Source organism: Calonectris borealis, chromosome 17 (genome assembly GCF_964195595.1).
Source record: "Calonectris borealis chromosome 17, bCalBor7.hap1.2, whole genome shotgun sequence".
Lineage (NCBI taxonomy): Eukaryota > Metazoa > Chordata > Aves > Procellariiformes > Procellariidae > Calonectris > Calonectris borealis.
This window is the reverse complement of record NC_134328.1, coordinates 3,663,794-3,685,386: the sequence shown is the minus strand read 5'-3', so window position 1 is coordinate 3,685,386 and position 21,593 is coordinate 3,663,794. Positions and strand designations below refer to the sequence as shown.

General features: G+C 55.2%; 2 protein-coding genes across 8 annotated transcripts in view; one reads left to right on the top strand and one right to left on the bottom strand.

Moving 5' to 3' along the window:
• Positions 1-17,769, top strand: part of MYH7B (myosin heavy chain 7B) — a 28,679-nt gene extending 10,910 nt beyond the window's left edge. Inside the window, exons 13-42 of the mRNA XM_075166306.1 lie at positions 624-742; positions 1,559-1,708; positions 2,049-2,219; positions 2,928-3,107; positions 3,195-3,327; positions 3,822-3,898; positions 5,423-5,510; positions 5,939-6,056; positions 6,683-6,806; positions 7,322-7,458; positions 7,909-8,164; positions 8,742-8,984; positions 9,376-9,552; positions 9,898-10,043; positions 10,618-10,708; positions 11,327-11,716; positions 12,151-12,277; positions 12,775-12,893; positions 13,122-13,318; positions 13,520-13,869; positions 14,376-14,500; positions 14,812-14,927; positions 15,039-15,231; positions 15,324-15,527; positions 15,647-15,772; positions 15,943-16,113; positions 16,427-16,531; positions 16,917-17,012; positions 17,182-17,319; positions 17,530-17,769. Coding sequence (XP_075022407.1) covers positions 624-742; positions 1,559-1,708; positions 2,049-2,219; positions 2,928-3,107; positions 3,195-3,327; positions 3,822-3,898; positions 5,423-5,510; positions 5,939-6,056; positions 6,683-6,806; positions 7,322-7,458; positions 7,909-8,164; positions 8,742-8,984; positions 9,376-9,552; positions 9,898-10,043; positions 10,618-10,708; positions 11,327-11,716; positions 12,151-12,277; positions 12,775-12,893; positions 13,122-13,318; positions 13,520-13,869; positions 14,376-14,500; positions 14,812-14,927; positions 15,039-15,231; positions 15,324-15,527; positions 15,647-15,772; positions 15,943-16,113; positions 16,427-16,531; positions 16,917-17,012; positions 17,182-17,319; positions 17,530-17,538 — 4,676 coding nt within the window. The 3' untranslated portion in view covers positions 17,539-17,769. The remainder of the gene's footprint in view (positions 1-623; positions 743-1,558; positions 1,709-2,048; positions 2,220-2,927; positions 3,108-3,194; positions 3,328-3,821; positions 3,899-5,422; positions 5,511-5,938; positions 6,057-6,682; positions 6,807-7,321; positions 7,459-7,908; positions 8,165-8,741; positions 8,985-9,375; positions 9,553-9,897; positions 10,044-10,617; positions 10,709-11,326; positions 11,717-12,150; positions 12,278-12,774; positions 12,894-13,121; positions 13,319-13,519; positions 13,870-14,375; positions 14,501-14,811; positions 14,928-15,038; positions 15,232-15,323; positions 15,528-15,646; positions 15,773-15,942; positions 16,114-16,426; positions 16,532-16,916; positions 17,013-17,181; positions 17,320-17,529) is intronic.
• Positions 17,770-18,066: 297 nt separating this feature from the next.
• The window catches only part of TRPC4AP (transient receptor potential cation channel subfamily C member 4 associated protein), a 39,368-nt gene continuing 35,841 nt past the window's right edge, over positions 18,067-21,593 (bottom strand). For all 7 annotated transcript variants that reach the window (XM_075166307.1, XM_075166309.1, XM_075166308.1 and 4 more), the window contains one exon: positions 18,067-20,894. In XM_075166307.1, coding sequence (XP_075022408.1) covers positions 20,757-20,894 — 138 coding nt within the window. In that variant the 3' untranslated portion in view covers positions 18,067-20,756. The remainder of the gene's footprint in view (positions 20,895-21,593) is intronic.

The window sequence follows — 21,593 nt, the reverse complement described above, 5'->3', positions numbered from 1 at the left end:
GTGAGAAGGGGGAGCCCTATCACTTAACTGGAAGGCTTAAGCAGTAACTATACATCAGCTGAGGCAGGGATCCAGCAGAAATGACTACCTGGATCAGACCTTGTCATGCTAACATTCATGAAGGAAGAGTTCCCCTTGCCTGAGGAATGTCAACACAGGATTCAGCTGCTACATGGTAATTAAAGAAGATTTTGATCCAACAGTGATTTCCCTACAGAGGTGATTTTCTAGCTACAATCTGCTATTAGGAGCCTCTGAAAGATAAGCAAGAAAATTACCTTTCTTCTGGTCAGTTAAAAGTCACTGCATGGGAATTCAGGCTTCCACTGGAAAATGCATAGAGATCCCCAGATCAAGAAGACTCAAAAACCTGATAGGCACTTGATAAGGTGCAGCAGGTCTGCTATGGCCATCTCCTCCAAACGGTAACTTCTCAGGCAAGAAGTCCAGACTTTAAAAGCATCATAAATATCCAAGATGGGAAATCACAGTAGACACTGGAGCAGGTGGAAACACTGGTATAGTTAGCACTGATCAGCAGAAGAGCTGGTAATTTTTTATTTTCTTTTTTTCCTTCCCGGGGCTTCCTTGCTGGCTCCTCATGCCTTTTTACTGTTTTACAGGTGCTGACAAGGCTGCCTACCTCATGGGAATCAGCTCAGCTGACCTCATCAAGGGGTTGCTCCACCCTCGTGTGAAAGTGGGCAATGAATACGTGACCAAAGGTCAGAACGTGGAACAGGTGAGTGTGCCGGGACATGGGCTCCCTGCTCATGCTGGTATGTGACTCCTCTGCAGGCAGGCCCATTGTGTAATGTTCTCTGCACAGGGTGGCTGATGCTTCAATTCACTTTCTTGGGTTTAGGAGGAGACTCCAGAGCAGCTGGATGTGAGAAGATGTATCCAAAGTTACTGGCTTTTAGCAGCTGGGAAAGCTGGTGGCAGAGCTGGCAGATAACTTTGGATATTAACTAAGGCTGGAGGTTCCATGCAGTATCTTTGAAATGTGGGTTGGATCACAGCCAGAAGAGGTCCAGTTTCTATGGATTTGCTTCAGAGACAGTCACACTCCCATGAAGAGTTCAGCTCTGGAAAGTAGAAAACTCATCTAAATACTCATCTAAACTGATCTTGTGGGAGACTCAAATGCACCAAAAATGTATCTTGTCAGCTTCCAGCCACATCACAGTTAGGAACCCAAACCTGGCCTGTATAGTGCAAGCCAGTCCTCGAGTAAAATTCAAGAGGACCTTAGGAGCTGGTGTCTTATCCAAAGAGAGCTGTAGGCTCCTGCCATGCACAAAGCTTCTGAAAATACCACCTTAGACTGAATCTGTATCCTAAGACCTTGGAGGCTAAGACCAGCCCAGGGACACAAGAACACACTTATGAGCGTGTAAAAACTAATCTTGGAGCATATACTGTAACCACAAACTCCCTGGATCTGTCTGTCTGTCCTTTGTATGCCAAGAGGAGCTCTCTTCTTCAGCCTTTAGCTCCTAGAAAAGCAGGGAGAAGCATAAGCGCTCATGACCTGCTCTATGATTTGCTTTGGCAGGTTGTCTATGCTGTGGGAGCCCTGGCTAAAGCCACCTATGATCGCATGTTCAAGTGGCTGGTGACTCGGATCAACAAGACCCTTGACACCAAGCTGGCCAGACAGTTCTTCATCGGAGTACTGGACATTGCAGGCTTCGAGATCTTTGATGTGAGTTCTTCAGGCCCCTTGCAATGGGTTCGGGGGAATGTGGTAGCTAGACAGCTCAGTCCCCTGATGTCTGAGAGCTTTATCTCCTTCAAGAAACTGCTGGCCTTGATAAGAAAAAGAGCTCTTGTCTGAATTAATATATCTGGAGCAAACAGGCAGCTCACAAGGACTGTTCTAACATTGCTGTGGGCACATCTCCAGTGATTCCTGGCTACCTGCTCTGATGGCAATCCAGCTGCGCCTAGCAGAGATCACTCTTCACACCCAGTCAAAGCAGAAGAGTGAATCCTTTCATGTCTGGAGCTCCTCCTTCTGACGCAGGTTTGTTTTGTTCTTGCAGTTCAACAGCTTTGAGCAGCTGTGCATCAACTTCACCAACGAGAAGCTGCAACAGTTCTTCAACCACCACATGTTTGTCCTGGAGCAAGAAGAATACAAGAAGGAAGGCATCGAATGGGTCTTCATTGACTTTGGCCTAGACCTGCAGGCTTGCATTGACCTGATTGAGAAGGTAAAGCATGAGTCAGGGCACAGGAATGGTACTTCTGGTAGGCGGCTTGTTTGCAAAGACTGGAACAGTGAGAGGTGCTCTGCTACCAGAAATGAAATTACTCCCTCCCCAGTCAGTGGCAAGTGCCCAGCTTTGTTTTTCCCACACTTACAGCTCAGAGCCTCCAGCCCATTGAGTCCTTTTTGACACAAATTTTGACTTTATGAAACCACGGAAATTCTGTTCCTACCCACCAGTGAGCCACAAAACCTGGTGCGGCCTTTTCCTCCAGAGAACTGTCATCTCTGCCCCTTTTTTCCTACCCACTTGCTGCCCCTCAGTGCCTCTTACTTGAGTACTTGCTGATTCAGAGCAGCTTGTATAAAAGATTTCCACCATTGCATGGACTCACCTTTTTTTCTGGAAAGGAGCAAACCTGTCAGGATACTGGAGAGGATCTCCCCTTCCCAACAATTTGATGGATCTGGGCAAGCCCTCATGTCTTGCAGGCCTGGCCAGTCCCACTCTGCCTGGCTGGAATGCAGAGAGAGATGCAGCCAGTGATAGCTTGCCCCATGGTCAATGTCTTGCACCGTTTGCCTGAATGAGGACAGGTCTCCCAAGCCAAGCCTTGCCTCACCTTGCTCGGTGGCACAGAGAATCCCCCATTCTGGGATGGGACATGGCAACACTGAGCTCAGACCTCTTTATACCACCTTCTCCCTGCAGCCACTGGGAATCCTGTCCATCCTCGAAGAGGAGTGCATGTTCCCGAAAGCCTCCGACATGTCATTCAAAGCTAAGCTCTACGACAACCACATTGGGAAGTCGCCCAACTTCCAGAAGCCCCGGCCGGACAAAAAGCGGAAATACGAGGCCCACTTTGAGCTGGTGCACTATGCTGGTGTGGTACGTCCCCTGCCAGCTCTTTCACAGCATTCACACCTTCTCCCTTGCAGGGCTGTCCTTACCTTTGCCTCTCTCGTCTGGTGACAGGTGCCGTACAACATCATTGGGTGGCTGGACAAGAACAAGGACCCCCTGAATGAGACAGTGGTGTCCGTCTTCCAAAAATCCCAAAACAAGCTCCTGGCCTCCCTCTATGAGAACTATGTGAGCTCTACTTCAGGTGAGGAACAATGTCACCCCTTTTTTGACCTTGGTCTCTCCCTCCCTTTGCAGCAAAGCCTCCTCACCCCCACGCCCAGCTGTTGGTGCCGCATTCCTGCACCTAGCAGCCCAGGCAAAGGGAAGACCCACACTGACCCTTAAATACCTCTCTGACCTGGGTAGGTGGGCACTCTGGACATGCAGTGCTGGCCTAGGGGCTTTAGGTGGGTGGTTAGGACCAGGCTGAGCTTTTGTGGTGCTGTAGAGCTGCCCTGGTGGCCCTGTGACTTGGGATGCGTGTCTCTTGTTACCAAGATCTGAGGAGCAACACCCAGAGTTGGGTGTGGTGGGAGATGTTTTTGGTGGTCTGTGGCTTCGCTCTGCAGCAGGGCGCTACTATCTCTGCTTTACAGAGAGCTGTGGGCATTTCAGGGGTGTTTGAGGGTGGTCCTGAGTCCTCCAAGCTGAGCAGATGTTTTGCTGATGTAATTAATCAATATTTCAACCCAACAGAGGAACCTCACAAGCCAGGGACCAAGGAGAAACGTAAAAAGGCAGCTTCTTTCCAAACAGTGTCGCAGCTGCACAAGGTAAGAGCCAGCCCCTCAGCCGAGACCATGAGGGAAGCATGCTCAGAGTGTCCCAGTATCAGTCCCACTTCCCTGCCAAGGCTCTGGGGTATCTTGCACATGAGCTCCTGGGGCTTAAAGGACCACCAGGGCTCCTGAAGGACCACCACTAGGCAAAAGCTCCTAACACCCTCTCGTCCCTGGGCAAGGGACGTGTGCCTGGCAGAGTCCCAGCCCTGTCCCTGTGCTGCTAGGGAAGGTCACGAGGCTCCAGGCTGGGAGAACGATGGCTCCCTTTGAGCTGGGGCTTGTGCTGCTTCTGCCCACGTGATGCTTGCGCTGCTCGGCAGCTCCTTCACCTTTGAGAGAGCGGCAGTTAAGACTTGTAGTGATGTTTAGATAATGTATTACATGAACATCACTTTAAGTCTGTGCTACTTCTCTCCTCATTCTTGTCGGCGGGAAGGACAGCCTTTGGGCAGAAGAAAATGGAGGAGGATCTTACAGGTCTCTGAGCAGGCAGCTCTCTGCTGTCCTGTCCAGGGAGGTGACCTGAGCTATTTTACAGTTCAGGATAACACACCCCCCAGTTCCCATGCTCGCCACAGGAATTATTTGTCCACCCCAGAGTTTAAACAACTGGAAAACAGCACAGAGGGGTGTGTGAGCCCAAAGCTGTGTCCTGCCATGACAGCCTTGTGGTGACAGGGTGCTCAAAGAGGGCAGCGCTTGTGTCAGAGCCCTGTTGAGGGAGATGTGTGGCTTTCTTCCTCCTGGACAAGTCACAGACCTTGGGGAAAGGTGTCAGCGGCAAGAACTTGCCCCATGATGACATGGAGCTGCGGGAAGGCGTTCCTTTCCCCGAGCTGCTCCTGGACAGGCTGAGCCTGTACGAGCAGGGGAAGGCAGCCTGGAAAGATTGAGGGTGCAGATGTCTTTCCCACAAGAAAAGGCAGGGCCATGTCTTGGCTTGAGCCTTGCCTTGGAGAGAAAAGGAGGCCCAGGCTGGATCAGCAGGGCCCTCTGTCATGGCTGAAGGGCGTGGGCAGCACTGTGGAGGCACAGGGAAAACCTGATGACATGAGGACTGCAGCCGATGTGGATGCCAACACTAGATTTGCAGGGTGCTGAGCACAGGGCTGATGGGCACCAGCAGAGCTGTATACCAGCAATATGCTCAGTCCCGTGTTCCTGGCTCTCCCCTGCAGCAAAATGTTACCTACAAATACTTGGGAAGCATCTGGCTCCTCTCTGGCATAGCAAAACCTGCAGGTGCCATTTGGCATCTCTGCCAGCCCAGTCCCCTCTGCCATTGCTCCCTCTCTGGCAGAAGGCAGTGGTCCTGCTACGGGGCTGGGGGTGTCCCGTTGGCAGGATAGCACAGAGAGCAGCCAAGCAGGAGGAAATTCCCCTTTTCTCATGAAGAGTGGTAAGGGGCTCTCAGTGTCTGCTCTCTCCCTGCCTGTGGGGGGAAGGGCTGGAGGGAAGTGTTGCAGGGGAGCAGAGCTGTCACCTCATGCCTCATCCCCTGTGTCTGCCCTACAGGAGAATCTCAACAAGCTGATGACCAACCTGCGCTCCACTCAGCCCCACTTTGTCCGCTGCATCATCCCCAATGAGACAAAGACCCCAGGTATGCATGGACTGAGACAGCACCCTGGCAGTTCCTTTGGGCTGCACCCACCTTCTCCCCAACCCTTTTCTTGCAGCAGTTCTGCTGCCACGGAGACCTGGCCCCATCTCAATGTGGAAACCTCTGTGACCCATGCCAGTCTCCTCTAGTGGGGAGAATGAGTTTTGCCAGGCTCCCATTTTGGCTGTGCATTGATGGTTGGGCTGCCTTGCGCTTGTGTATAACAGGAGGCTTGGATGAGTCTTTCAGGCCGACTTCCACCATCCGAGGCCCAGGCTGCAGCACTGGTGCTCAGCATAAACCTACAGGACAGGTTAACACCTGTGTTCAAAACCATGGGCTGTTTCCAGAGTTCAGGCCCATGCCGCAGTTCCATTTCCCCTGTCCTCTTGGGCTGAGTGTCTCTCCATCTTTGTTCTCACCCACAGGAGCCATGGATGCCTTCCTGGTGCTGCACCAGCTGCGGTGTAATGGTGTCCTTGAAGGCATCCGCATCTGCCGTAAGGGATTCCCCAACAGGATTCTCTACGCAGACTTCAAGCAGCGGTAACTCCTTCTTCTTCTTTGCCCAGCAACCCCCACATGTTCTGAGGGGAGACAGACTTGCCCTGGCTCTGACCTGCTCTCCAGCTTGTGCAGGGCTGGTCCGAACCACCACAACACGCCCAGTGCATGTACAGTTTGGGATAGCTCTGCTGCTGGCTCTGTGGTGCCAGGCATGGATAGTTTGGTGCCAGATGTGAAGAGACAGCAGGGCTGGTGATGTTTGAGATACTGAATGCAGGGCTGGTGCAGGTGGATGGTGGCAAGGCTCAGGTCCTCCAGTCCTGGCTCAGATTTCTCTCTGCCCTTGGGATCCTTACCATTCTCCAGCTGGCCCCATCCACCCTGCCTGGCCTGGGCCTGACCAGGCATAGTGAGGCCAGTGGCCTCCTCCTGCCCAGTCTTCCTTGTGTCCAGGGACTAAGATCTGGCAGGGTTCCCTAGTGTCTGCCCTGCAAAAGAGCCCATACTGCGTCCTGGAGCTCCTGGTTCATACATGGCTCCAGTCTGTGCTGCAGTGACATGCTTCCAGGGGGAACGGGCATGACTGGGGTACAGGGATGATGATGGAGCCATCAACTCTGTGCTGGGGTGCTTTTGCATGTCCTTCCTCTGCTTTATCCCTGCAGCTACCGTATCCTGAATCCAGCAGCCATTCCAGATGACAAGTTTGTGGACAGCAGAAAGGCCACAGAGAAGCTGCTGAGCTCCCTGGAACTGGACCACTCACAGTACAAGTTTGGTCATACCAAGGTGAGACCAGGCAGCTGGTCCTTGGGAGGGAGACATTGCCATCCTGTCTCTCTGCAGTCCCAGTTTGCTCTCCGTGCCCAGCTTGCTCTCTGCCTGACCACAGCCCTGCTGAAGCCCTGCGCTCTGCAGGTTGCATGTGGGACTTGAGGGGATTGAGGAGAGCAGAGGAAGATGCAGGCTGGGAAGAAACAGGTCTGAGCAGAAGGTCTCTGCTGCCTGATCTCGTACCACCCAACACAGCAGCTAGTCCCTGCTGGGGAATGTGATGTGCTCAGGGCAGGGAGATCTGGTGCCCAGCTGTGCCTGTGCCTTGTGTGGGTGCACCTCCAACCAGTGCAGAGCGTGGGTGTGTGCCCGTGCAGAGAGGGCACCTAAACCTGCGCTGTGTAGCCCTCACTGCTCTGTGTATCCCTGCTTTGGGCTACACGTAGCCCAGGTCTGCCTGACAGGTTATGTTACCCCTGACCCCTCTGTCCTCTCTGCTGTTGACTCTGTTCTCACTCTCTTGCCTGCAGGTGTTTTTCAAGGCTGGTTTGCTGGGCTTGCTGGAAGAGATGCGAGATGAGCGTCTGGCCAAGATCCTGACCATGCTGCAGGCCAGAATCCGTGGGCACCTCATGCGCATTGAGTATCAGAAGATCATCAGCAGGAGGTAGAGTTGGGCGGGGAAAGAGGCAGAACTTTGTGTATCTCCTTGTCCCTTCTGCACATTTCAGTGGGTTTGACATGTGGGGCTTGCCTATGGCTGGCAGTGGTTGAGTATGGGCCTGTCCTGAAGGGATGGAGGCAGACCTGTAAGAGGTCTGGCATGGGCCTGGTGGGGAGGGTCAGTGTATCTAGGTGGGGGAGATACACTTTGGGTTCCACTGGAAGATTCAGAGGGATGCAGGATGAAGAGGTCTGAAAGCCAGGCCACACCACCCATCCCACTAGGGCCATTACAGTGTGCAGCCAATGTGCCATTCATTCAACATACTGCCATTTGTCCAGCTGGTGGAGAGTAGAGCCATGTCCAGGCCTGCAAAAGCCAGGTCTCTGCTGCAGTGAGGATGGGATGTGGGGAATCTACACCCATGATGATGCTGTGCTTGTATCCCTCCAGGGAAGCCCTCTATACCATCCAGTGGAACATCCGGGCCTTCAATGCTGTCAAGAACTGGTCCTGGATGAAGCTGTTCTTCAAGATCAAACCTTTACTCAAGTCTGCTCAGACTGAGAAGGAAATGTCCAACCTGAAGGAGGAGTTCCAGAAGCTGAAGGAGGCTCTGGAGAAGTCCGAGGCTAAGAGGAAGGAGCTGGAAGAGAAGCAGGTCTCCATGATCCAGGAGAAGAATGACCTGGCTCTCCAGCTGCAGGCAGTGAGTGCCTCACCCTCTCTGGAAGTGTAAAGATAGTGCAGGGTCCATGGATAGAAGAAGGAGGAGAGCGTGCTAGATCCCTCCTTCAGCCTCTTGCAGTTCTGAGACACCCTCATTGCCACAATCTGTTTGAAATGCAGTGTTAGACTCAGTGCAAACCTGAAGCAACATCAGAGATGTGCCATCTCAGGGCTGCTGTGGGGATTCATGCTTCCCTGGCTCTGGAAAGGGTGATCCCCTCACAAGGGGGTGGGAGGGATGGCAATGTTTGCTCGCCAAACTGTGGCTAATCTATGCCGTTTCTGTGCCAGGAAGTATCAGTCCAGTGTTTCCTTCCTCTGGAAAGATTTAGTTGCTGTTAGCTCTTTGGCCCTGGTTAGTGTTAGTGGTTGTCCCATGGACCTTGAAAACGGGCAGTGACTGGAGCTGTCTTTTTTTATATGCATGAGCACCTCAGGCTTGCTCTGCCCCTTCCACAAGGAGAGCTTCAGCCCTGGGCCAGGATAGCATGGCTGAGAGCCTGCTGGTATGCTCTTGGGGCAGTGGATGAGCACTGGCTCTCCTGTGCCTGTCCCAGGAACAAGACAACCTGGCAGATGCAGAGGAACGCTGCGACCTGCTGATCAAGTCCAAGATCCAGCTGGAGGCCAAGGTGAAGGAGTTGACAGAGCGTCTGGAGGATGAGGAGGAGATGAACTCAGACCTCACCGCCAAGAGACGCAAGCTGGAGGATGAGTGTGCAGAGCTGAAGAAGGACATCGATGACCTAGAGATCACGCTGGCCAAGGTGGAGAAGGAGAAGCATGCGACAGAGAACAAGGTAACTGACCCTCCCCGCAGAGCACAGCCTCATTGCCCTGGGGCCTCAGTGTCTGTGGGGGCACTGAAGAGAAACGTCAGGGATAAGGCTGCTGGTGTGTGGGAGCTGGGGCAGGGCAGAGTGCAAAGAGATGTGGGAGAGGGCAAAACCCTCTGGTGTCCTGCCTCATTGCACAGGAGTGGTATGGGCAAACGCTTCTGTGCAATGGCAAGTGATTTGGGGCATTGATAAACCACTGGAACCAGCCTGGCCAAGGGGAGAGGGGCTGGCTGCTGCTGTGGTGCCAAGCTGCTGTTGATCATGGACAACTTTCACGGGTCAGGCTGCTGTATTAGCTTTGCATCCCCTCTCTCTGAGAAGATGCGCTTAATTCTTGACCTCACTGATCTAGGTTAAAAACCTGATTGAAGAGATGGCTGCTCTGGATGAGATCATTGCCAAGCTGACGAAAGAGAAGAAAGCACTGCAAGAGGCCCATCAGCAGGCCCTGGATGACCTGCAAGCTGAGGAAGACAAGGTCAACACATTGACCAAAGCCAAGGTCAAACTGGAGCAGCAAGTGGATGATGTGAGTCATAGGCCAGTGACAGTGAAGTGAGAGAGGTTTGAGTCGCATCTCCAGGAGAGCCCAGACTGTCCCTGAGTGGGCTCTGGAAGGTGGGATTGTTGTCAGATCCCCATTTAATATGGCCAGTTAGTGAATAACCCCATCGACAAACTGCCCCTGAACCAAGAGGTGGTCCAGAGTACCCCATGGAGAGCAGTCCTGGGCTGAGGGAATGGGACTGGAGACCAACTAGGAAACAGCTCTGGGTTTTGGGACTGGGTGAAGTTCCCACAGCAATGGATATGGGGAAGGTTGGGGCTATAGAGGGTCCTTTCCCTCCCTATCCTGTCTCCCTTCATTCTCCAGCTGGAAGGCTCTCTTGAACAAGAAAAGAAAGTCCGCATGGACCTGGAAAGAGCGAAGAGGAAGCTTGAAGGAGACCTGAAGTTGACACAAGAGTCTGTAATGGATCTGGAAAATGACAAACAGCAGCTGGAGGAGAAACTCAAAAAGTGAGTGTGGGATATGTGCCTGGGCTGTGTGCTTATTCTGCCAGGCCAGTGTCCACCTCTAAATCAAGTGGACTTGTGACTTTGAGCACTGCTGGAGTGTCCAGTCCAGGCAAAATGAGGGCTTAGTTTCCCTGGGCACTCTGCAGAGACGCTGAGGAGCTTGTCAGCTGCACAGACTAATAGATCAGGGCACTATAGACCTTCCTCTGTACACGGGCTTGGAGAGGAGAGATTTGTCTGGCAGGATCCTAACGCAGAGCTGGGACCTCAGCTACAAGTACAGACTTCATCGCTCATGTCCCATTCTCTTCGGGGAACTGGAGAACAACACCTAGGGACCTCATAGGGAAAAGCTCAGAGCCAGGTTGTCTGCCAGTTTGGCCACTCCAACCTTCCCTCAGAGCAGTCCATGCTCTGCCTCTTACCCCTGCAGTCCCTTTCTTGTGTGGGTTTGTTTGTCCTCTGGACCTGGGTGTTACAGAGCAGAGAACAATCTTCCTCTGGCTTCAGGAGCCAGAGGGACTTGACAGGACAGTGTTTGTCTGACCAAAGGCTTTACCTTCTCTCTATACAGGAAAGACTTTGAAATGAGTCAACTAAATTCAAGGATTGAAGATGGGCAAGTGACTGAGGCCCAGCTGCAGAAGAAGATCAAGGAGCTCCAGGTATGGTGGAACTGTTCTCGCGGTCCAGGAGTCCTAAATTTCCATCAGATGTAATGTGCTGGGGAATCTGCATGGGCCTCTCTGAGCCCAGGGGCATCTTCTTGGCAGAAGAGTGATGAAAAAAGCCGGCAATGTTAGCAGAAGCAAAGCCCTCTGCCAAAGTGTGGTGGACTGAAAATTAAAGAATGAACTATAGAGGTGAACGCTAGCACCGGTATGAGGAACAGCTTCTAGGATGTAGTTCTCTGTCCCGACTAAAACCTTAAATCCAGTGCCTAAACTCTGAAGATCCAAATCTAGTATGTTGGGCTCCTTCCTATCAGAGACAGGCCCCAGATTCAGGCTATTTGCATGAAGGTTCCCACAGAAAAGAAGCTAGGATCGGCCTGGATCTTGATGGCAGGGTACAGAGGAGAGCAGGAGCTCTGCAAAACGTGCTACCAAGGAGCACCAGGCATGCCTGCTTCCGAGAATCCCAAGACAGTCCAAGCATTTGCTCCAGACTTGTGGCGTGTTGCTCCCCAGCATCAGAGGAGACACCTTGCTCCGTTGTGGAGAGCAAAGATGCTGGAGCTTCACCCGGTGCTTGGAGCATCTGCCTTATTCTGTCTCTGCCAGGCCCGCATTGAGGAGCTGGAGGAGGAGCTGGAGGCTGAGCGTGCCGTCAGAGCCAAGGTGGAGAAGCAGCGGGCAGAAGTGTCACGGGAGCTGGAGGAGCTGAGCGAGCGGCTGGAGGAGGCTGGTGGGGCAACAGCCGCGCAGCTGGAGATGAACAAGAAGCGGGAAGCAGAATTCCTGAAGCTGCGGCGGGACCTGGAGGAGGCAACCCTACAGCATGAGTCCACGGCGGCCGCCCTGCGGAAGAAGCATGCAGACAGTGTGGCGGAGCTGAGCGAGCAGATCGACAACCTGCAGCGTGTCAAGCAGAAGCTGGAGAAGGAGAAGAGCGAGATGAAGATGGAGGTGGATGACCTGTCATCCAACATTGAATACCTCACCAAGAACAAGGTGGGCACTGGTTCTGTACAGGGCAGGTTCATCTCTTCTGTGAACATCAATGCAATTGGTTGCAGTGTGTTCAGCACAGCCATGTCCATGGGATGTTGTCCTAGGTAGCTCTTTGCCACGGCCAAGTCCCTCTTTTTCCTTGCCATAGTGTTCCTATGTCACTATGGCGGTGCTTGCGGGATGCTTTCCTTGTCCTAGTCAAGTCTGCAGGGTCTGGGAAGACATTTCCTAGGAGACTGACTGCAGAGAGCCACTGTTAGCTTAGCAGAGACACGAGAGCTCTGGCAGGCTCCTGCTCTCTGCCGTGTGTGCACATGGGATCAGCTGAGCAGGGCAGCAGGTCCCAGGGTGATGCAGTTGCTGAGCCCCTTCTGGGAGAACGATGCTCTTTGGCCGGAGCTGGGTCTCATACAGGCTTTGCTTGGTGCACGCAGGCCAATGCCGAGAAGCTGTGCCGCACCTATGAGGACCAGCTGAGCGAGGCCAAGACCAAAGTGGACGAGCTGCAGCGACAACTGACCGATGTGAGCACGCAGCGGGGCAGGCTGCAGACTGAGAACGGTAGGTGGGGGCGGCAGCCAGGGGACACGTGGCTGCCCTGGGGCTGGTCTGGCACTGGGGCATCTGAGTGGGGGAGCCGTGGTTCAGCCGGGCAGACTGTCCTCCTTCTCCCATGGACAAAAAAACATAGCAGGAGCTCCAGTTGGAGTGGAGGGGAGCGGGATGTCCATGTTGTGCCTCCACTCAGGCCTTGCAGAGGTGCCGTATGGCTTGGCAAGGAGGAGGACCTCTGTGGTGATGCAAGCTGTGCTGGAGATATGCTGTGATCTCAGGCATCAGAAGGAGGGGTTTCCTGGAGTACTGGCAAAGCTGGCATACTTTGCCTTTAGCTGCTTGTACCTCTGCCCATGGGCCCCAGCTTGCCTGGGTGGGGATACAGCTGGGACTGCTGGAGATCTCCATGCAGCTGAAGGCCACGGGCTCTGGAGGAGTGCGAGCTAACACAGATTGCAGCCCTTTGGCCCCAAAGTAGCTGTTTTGGCTCTGTTTGAACCCAGGGGAGCTTAGTCGGCTGCTGGAGGAGAAGGAGTCCTTCATCAACCAGCTGAGCCGTGGCAAGACCTCATTCACACAGAACATCGAGGAACTCAAGAGGCAGCTGGAGGAGGAGACCAAGGTGAGGCTTCTAGGGCATGGCTGATCTCTGAGTGACACAGATCTCAGGGAATGGGACGTATGTCCCACTGTGGCAGTGGCCCAGATTCTTGGACAGGGGAGGTGGGACATACCCTGCACACAGGAGTCCCAAGGGCAGCTCTTTCCCGCTGTCCCCAATCCCAGTGCCATGGCCAGTGTCCTGGAGCCTGGGGCCAGCTGCTCCTCTCATAAGCTCTCCCTTCCTCAGAGCAAGAACGCGCTGGCCCATGCCCTGCAAGCCTCCCGGCACGACTGTGACCTGCTGCGGGAGCAGTACGAGGAGGAGGTGGAGGCCAAGAGTGAGCTCCAGAGGAACTTGTCCAAGGCCAATGCGGAAGTGGCCCAGTGGAGAACCAAGTATGAGACGGATGCCATCCAGAGGACAGAGGAGCTGGAGGAAGCCAAGTAAGTCTCATGGCAGAAGTCAGTTCCTTGCAAGTGGCAAGTTTCCATTCAACGATGGGGCTTTCCCAGACTCCAGGGTGAGACTGCACCCTCCTGCCCGGATTTGAGGCGGTTTGGGCAGGCTGTGGCCTCCCTTCCTCAGAGCAGTGGGGTGGGATGACACTTGGGCTGGGAGCACTCACCCCTTGCTGCCATCGGCAGGAAGAAGCTGGCCACCCGGCTGCAGGAGGCGGAGGAGGCAGTGGAGGCCGCCCACGCCAAGTGCTCCTCACTGGAAAAGACCAAGCATCGGCTGCAGACAGAGATCGAGGACCTCTCGGTGGATCTGGAGCGTGCCAACTCAGCCTGCGCTGCCCTGGACAAGAAGCAGCGCAACTTTGACAGGATCCTGGCCGAGTGGAAGCAGAAGTATGAGGAGACCCAGGCGGAGCTGGAGGCGTCGCAGAAGGAGTCGCGCAGCCTGAGCACGGAGCTCTTCAAGCTCAAGAATGCCTATGAGGAGTCCCTGGACAACCTGGAGACCCTCAAGAGGGAGAACAAGAACCTGCAGGGTAGGACTGGGCTCAAGCTCTCCCTCCCTGCCCAGACTCCTGCCTGCCGGGCAGCCTCTGGCTCCCCCACCCTCAGCCATGTGGTGGGACAGGGGTCCCTTGTAGTCAAGGAGCAGATCTTGCTGCTCAGCCAAGCTTGGCCCATCCCTTGGAGGGATGCAGTGGCCCAGCCAGGAAGCCAGCATGTGTCCTGCCCTCTTGCTGGGGCACTCTGGGCAAACTGGCAATGTCATTTGGCTCTTGTTTCCAAATGGTGCATGTTTTGCTGCTGAGCGTGCCATGGCTGTCGCGTGGGGGTGTTGCTCTTGGACAAGCAGGTCTCCATGGGCCCTTAATGCTCTCCCATGCCCTCTCCTTCTCCCAGGCTGTGGAAATGTCCCCAAGCACAATCTCAGCTACTCTCCAAGGGGCTGGGGGGACATCAGCCGAGCCTGAGCAGGGGGATGGGGAAGTCACCTGCATGGGGCTGGGTGACTCCTGACCAAATGCCCTTCCATCTCTGCCAGAGGAAATTGCGGATCTGACTGACCAGATCAGTCTGAGCGGCAAAACCATCCATGAGCTGGAGAAGCTGAAGAAAGCCCTGGAGAGTGAGAAGAGCGATATCCAGGCAGCTCTGGAGGAGGCTGAGGTGGGTCCTTGTTTCCCACTGATGCTTGCATGTGCCCGCTGCCCTCGAGAGCCACTGGCCCACCCTGCAGCTCTGGTTGGGTGCTGCTGGAGCAGCAACCCACACCGTGCTGGCAGGGTGACAGTCCCGAGCCGGGCTGCAACCCCTGGGCACCCCGCTCATGGGGGTTGTGCAACCACAGCAAGGCACTGAAGTGGTTCCACCTGCCCTGCTCCCCATAGCTCTGGGCTGGGGGGCAAGGCCAGGCTGGGGTGGGTGGCTGGGGAGATCCCCCCCAGTGGCCACCTTCCCACGGCTGCCGCTGTCTCTAGGGGGCCCTGGAGCATGAGGAGAGCAAGACTCTGCGCATCCAGCTGGAGCTGAACCAGATCAAGGCTGATGTGGACAGGAAGCTGGCGGAGAAGGATGAGGAGTTTGAGAACCTGAGGTGTGTGCTGAGAGGGGACAGGCAGGGCCATCGCTGAGGCCATCCCTGGCGGGGTTGTCCCAGACTGGGCGTCCCCGGGCGGACGGAGCTGATGCATCATCTCTCCTACAGGCGCAACCACCAGCGTGCCATGGACTCCATGCAGGCCACGCTAGATGCAGAGGCCCGGGCCAAGAATGAGGCCGTCCGGCTGAGGAAGAAGATGGAGGGAGACCTGAACGAGATGGAGATCCAGCTGAGCCATGCCAACCGCCAGGCTGCCGAGTTCCAGAAACTGGGCCGCCAGCTCCAGGCCCAGATCAAGGTTGGGCGGCCGTGGGTGGGACAGATTCGGTGCTGTCTCTGCTGCCAGCCCCAGCTCCCTGCTGTCCCCACTGACCCCGTGCTGCCCGGCAGGACCTGCAAATCGAGCTGGATGACACTCAACGCCACAACGACGACCTGAAGGAGCAGGCGGCCGCCCTGGAGCGCCGCAACAACCTGCTGCTGGCGGAGGTGGAGGAGCTGCGGGCAGCGCTGGAGCAGGCAGAGAGGAGCAGGAAGCTGGCAGAGCAGGAGCTGCTGGAGGCCACCGAGAGGGTCAACCTGCTCCACTCCCAGGTGAGGGACTGCCAAGTCCCACGTCTCCGCTGGCACTGGAGAGCCAGGAGCCAGGAGTGGTGCCACCGGCCGCAGTGAATGGCCAGTTCCTGTGGCACTGAACCTGCTTCTGTCCGCAGAACACGGGCCTAATCAACCAAAAGAAGAAGCTGGAGACAGACATCTCACAGCTGACCAGTGAGGTGGAGGATGCAGTGCAGGAGTGCCGCAACGCTGAGGAGAAGGCGAAGAAGGCTATCACGGACGTAAGAGCGTGGTGGGGACTGTGCTGTATGGTTTGGCAAGGGTGCACAGCACCCTGTGGGGCTGGTGGGTGTGAGGAGAGGGGAGGGTCTTAGAGCTTCTCCGTTGAGCCCCTGTGTCTGGCAGGGCTGCCTGGCCTCCTGGTGATGCCTTTGTGCTCTTGGCCTTGCAGGCTGCCATGATGGCAGAGGAGCTGAAGAAGGAGCAGGACACAAGCGCGCACCTGGAGCGGATGAAGAAGAACATGGAGCAGACCATTAAGGACCTGCAGATGCGCCTGGACGAGGCGGAGCAGATTGCTCTCAAGGGGGGCAAGAAGCAGATCCAGAAGCTGGAGGCCAGGGTGAGAAGGCAGGGGCAGACTCCCGGCTGTGTCTCCCAGGAGCTGGCTCCTGGTGCTGCCCCAGCCCCTGTGGCACCGGGCTCTGCAGGGCACCAGCACTGCCCCATCCCTCTGGGGCCAGACTGTGCCACGGGGGGACTGTGGGCAGTGAGGGACAGTCCCTGAGGACCTGCAAGCCTGGGCCTGGCTCCCAGCCTTTGCTTGGGGTGGCCTAGCCTCTGTTGTGGCTTCTCCGAGCTGGGAAAGTGGCTCGGGCTGGGCTGGGGCTGGTGCGAGGGAGCAGAGTGCTGAGCTGGCCTCTACCCGCCTGCAGGTGCGGGAGCTGGAGGGAGAGCTGGATACGGAGCAGAAGAAGACGGCCGAAGCCCAGAAGGGCATTCGCAAGTACGAGCGGAGGATCAAGGAGCTGACCTACCAGGTACGGCAGCTCCAGCCCGGCAGGACTTGGCCCGACTCTCCCTGTGCTCGGCCTCCTGTGTCATCCAGTAGCTCCCCCAAGGCCAGCCCAGACTTGCTCTGGGCGCTCTCCGCGGACTGACAAGGGCGGGACAGGCTTCTCCCCGTCACAACATCCACCCCCTGCTCTGTGTCCTTCTGCCCATTTGCCAGCACCTCCTGAGCTGGGTGCTGGGACACAAGGTGGGGGACCTGTGATGTGGGCCGGGGGGCTGGGTTGGTGCTCTCTGTGTGTGGGAAGGGCCCTGGCACCACTGGGATTCTTGGATAAAGGTGTGGGGGCAGCCAGTCTCTGGGTGCGGTTGGTGGTCTTCTGGGGTCCTGCTGACGGAGCCGGGCACTTGCAGGCTGAGGAAGACCGGAAGAACCTGGCACGGATGCAGGACCTGATCGACAAGCTGCAGAGCAAGGTCAAGAGCTACAAGCGCCAATTTGAGGAGGCGGTAAGTGCCCGTCCCCACCGCTCTCCTGGGGCAGAGGACAGCGCTGCCCTTCCCCGGGGCTGCCTGGGATGGCTGCAAGAGAAAGAGGCCACGAGGGCGATGTGGGGAGCGTGCAGCCCGGTGTCCCGGCTGTGCCCCATGCACCCACCTCTCCCCTCACCCCATCCAGGAGCAGCAGGCCAACTCCAACCTGGTGAAGTACCGCAAGGTGCAGCATGAGCTGGACGATGCAGAGGAGCGTGCCGACATTGCCGAGACGCAGGTCAACAAGCTGCGTGCCCGCACCAGGGAGGTCATCACCTCCAAGGTAAGCCCACCCAGCCGTGGGGGGGAGGCAGGGCAGGGGCTCCTGCCACCCCTGGAGCCAGAGGAGCGGCCGCACAGCCCACGGCCGCATCCTGCCCGGGGCTGCCGTGGCACTGCTGTCCTCACCTGCCACGGTTGCCGGAACCTGAAGAGTGGCAGAGCGCTCCCTGCCTCCAGCCTCTCACCAAAGTCCTTTTGGTTTTTCTGCCAGCACGAGTAGTAGGAGCCCGGCTGCCTGCCCTGCCCCGTCCCCAGCTGCCTGCTGTAGCTTGGAGGCCAATGGCTGCAACAGTCACTGCCAGCTTTGCACCGCGTGAATAAACGTAGATCTGCCAGGACTTGCTCTGTTGCGTGTCATAGGGTAACCTGGGCCTTGGCCTCTGCTGCTGGAGATGTGGGGGGCAAGCTGGGGTCTTTGGGGCCACCTTTCACAGCCAGGAGAGAGGCGCGGGCCTCCCCTCTCCCTGCTCTATTGCCCTGGCTTGCTCCAGGCTATAGGTGGGTTTTGGGAAAAGAGCCCTTTCCTCATCCTGTCCCACCAGAAACACTTCAGCCCCCTCTCAGCTGCAGGGGACCAGAGCTGAGGGGTGAAGCAGGGGAGGGGGGTGAGGGTGCAAGGCAGAACAGAGCTCACTGGAACCGTTACTCCTGGGGAGAACATAAACAATCCTAACTACAGTCCTGCAGGGCAGAGGGAGGGTTGTTATGGCTTTGGCAAAGGGACTGCAAAGAAAGACATCTCCACTCATTTCTTTAAAATAGATTTCTTTAATAGTTTCCATTTAATACGTTTATTTGCAGTTAGTAAATTGGCATTAATCTGGGCAGCACGAACCTCAGCAATCCATGGGGATAGTGCAGACTTCCAGAAGTACTTGTTAGTGACAGGGGTCCCGGTCCCACCCCCCGTCCCAGCACGCAGCCTGCTGCAACCTCCGCTGAAGCCAGCGAGCTCTCCCCGGCACCACGCGGGGCGCTTCCTCCCCGTGCTCTCCATAAATAAGACAAAACAAGGATGAAGGACAGAGCTGTCTGGTCCCTCTCAAAACGAGATGCTTGAGGCATCTGGCATGGACAGATGAGCCCACAGGAATGTGGCCCCCAGTTAAAATTTGCCTGTGACCCTCCCTGCACGCTCATCCCCCTGCCCGCTGCGGGCAGGGCCCTTCCCCTGGAGACCAGCGCGCTCCCTTGCTGGAGGAGCTGCTGTGGGTTTCTTTCCTGCGCCCTCCTCTGCAGAAAGTCCGCTCGGCCTCCTGCGCCAGCCTGAAGGCGAAAGCAAAGCCAAGCTGCCTCCGGCGAGCAAGGACCCAAAGGTTACTCTGCTCCCACGGCGGGGAGGAGGGATCCACGAGCCAGAAGGCAGGCTGGCGCGACTTCAGCTCAGCCTCACGCAGGCCGATAGCCAAGGACAGACGCAGCTTGGCCCCTAACTGTACGTTACGTAAATACAGAGATGTAAATGAGACTCTGCGGGTTTATAGCAGCAATCGTTGGATGCACCAATTAACTAGACTATGGAAAAGGCATCCCTTAACTTAAAAGCCTTTTAATTTGAAGCATTTATTTTAAGTGTACATCTATTACAGTTAAGAAGAAGCAAAGATACACCAAAAACACAAATACCCAAGAACAAAAAAAGTACAGATGAGAAAGAAATTAGCTCAGGGGAGGGAGGGGGCAGGGGGAGTGACCTGATGAAGAACAGAGTGGCAGCTACCGTAGCGAGGAGCTCCCCGACACAAGGGGTGGGACCAGGGTAACCTCACTGGAGCGGGGGATTCCGCCCCCCAGGGAGGGACACAAGGATCCCCAGGAGCTCCTGCAAGGCTCCAGGTTTATGCACAAGCTCAGCAGCTCTGACCCCCCTGCAAGCAAAGTACTGACTGCAAGTCCAAAGAGGGAGATAAGCGAGAGGAGAAGGGTGACTTTTAGAGAGCGAGTCCTGCACCTGGGGCTGGAAGCCTCGTCCACTCAGCCAGGCCCCAGCACAGGGATCCTCAGAGTGGGTTTCATTCTGCTGGCAAAGATTAGAGACAAAATGCTACAGCTCTGGGACATCCTTGCCACCGGTCCCTCTCCAGAGCCTGGACAGAGTTGAAGTCAAGTCATCTCATCAAATAAGTTAAGAAAATTCAAATGCATGTTTCAAAGAAAATTGGTTTCTTTTAGCTGGAGCTGCAAGACGCATATGTTTTGACTTAAATGCAGTGGCTCAGGACTTCAGACTGTATTTCATTCCTGGGAATCTGACTGTCTTGGAGCAACACAATTAACATTGGTGAGCAGGCAGGGCATGTGCAGGTTTGGCAATCAGGACTGCCAAATCCCGATTCCCCCTTTCCCAACATATCCTACAAAGTTACTTTCAACCAGGAGTGTTTATTCCCAGCATTTAACACATTCTGATTAAAATAGATCCAGGAAAAAACTGACATCTCCAGTAAATATTGCACTTCAAGATTAATGTGTGTGTTGATATTAAGGACTGAAAGCAGAGACTGACGTAAGACTTCCAGGCATAGCAGGTTAGCATCAAGAGCAATGGTCCTGAAAAGGATTTTAAAACCAGATTAGTTACCCAAGAAGGGACAAGCCGCAAGTTTAAAAAATTAGTACATTTTAATGCTAGTGCTCCGTGAAAAAGCCAACCCCTGTTGCAATTCCACCACTGCTGAAATGTCTCTGTTCTCCGCAGCGTTGTAAAACGCCTTCAGATGGGAAGGATCTGCAGGAAAGACAGGAGGAGCAGAGGTTCTCTCCTAATGCACAGACAGATTTAGTACCAAATGATCCAAAAGTACATGGTAAAGAGGTGACTGGAGCTAGGGCTCTCAGGAATTAAAAGCTCACACACGCGCACACACACACACTCACACTCTAACCAACCCTAAACCCCTGATTCCAAACCCCAACAGAAGAGTTACACCTGAAGGGAGTCCTCGTGGTGGCTCTGCACGTGGCTGGTGTGTCAGGGTCCCAGTCAGACTGGCTCCTTGGACCTCACATTTGGAGGGCAATTTCTGTGCTTTTTGACTTGCTAATTTTGGTAGCCATGAAAGACAGCCACAACTAAATTGGCACATACGGAGTATCCTCATCTGTCAGCAAAAATAAAACCTCTGACCAGCCACGTTGGACTGGGAGAGAGGGGAAAAAAAAAATAATAGAGAGGCTGCTTTTTGCAGGTGAGTATTTTTATCCCAGAACAACTGGAAGATACATCCCTGAATGTGTTGCCCAGAGAGCTTGCAAAGTCTCATCCGTTAGAGATCAGAGATGGGGACCGGGAGGGGGCTGGGGTTTTGACAATGCAGTAACGCTCCACGGTTCCAAGCCGCACACGCACGCACACACACACTACACAGCGTATCCCTGAAAATCCACGGGCTGCGAGGTACCCTCCAAGCGCTGTCCATCAGAAGCCAGAGCGAAGAATTACTCCTCAGAAAAGTCTCTGTCAATGTCCATATATGCCTCGTCGATGTAGCTAACTATGGCACAGGGGGATGTCCGGTCTGGACTGAGCAGTATAGATACAGTCTCTTTCCAGTAGGTAAAACTAATACATGAGCTCTGTGGGAAGAGATGAAGAGGCCGGTTAGCGTGGTCCACAGGCGCCAACACGCAGCAGACGACACGTCCCAAAGGCATTCAGCAGGGAGAATTGAAAATCGCTTCCTATTCAGCCTGACTTCCCCAGCCACACAGCTTCACACCTCTGATTCACCACTCGGCCCATCCTCCCGACGGGGAGCAGAAGGGGCGGACGCTGAACCAAGCGCACCTTCTACAACCAGCCTCCCGCTACCCAGCCTCAGGCAGGGGCTCCCAGCACCTCTGGCTACTATAGCCCGGCTAAGAGCAGCACAGGGTGACCACCACCTCAACGAGCCTGCGTGGGCCAGCAGGCAGGGCTGCTCGTGAGCAGTACACACACACACACGCCCAAACGTCTCCTTTGCTGTCCAGTCCAAACACAAACTGGGACACCATGGTGCTGCAGATCAAGCCAATGCTGGCAGTAGCTTCTACTCCTAGGGGAGACACAAAGACAATACACCCCACCTGCTCGCATCCCTCCTGCATCACTCTCTTACGGCCAAAAGGCCTCTCTGGCAGCCCTACGCCACATCAAGCCTTTACACACTGGACAACTGAGTATTTCCACCCCACCAGTGACCCAAGACACAACAAGTACCGTAACGTGCATGTACAGCACAATGCGATCCTGAAACGCAGCAACGGCAGAGAGCTTTGGTCTCGGCAGCATCT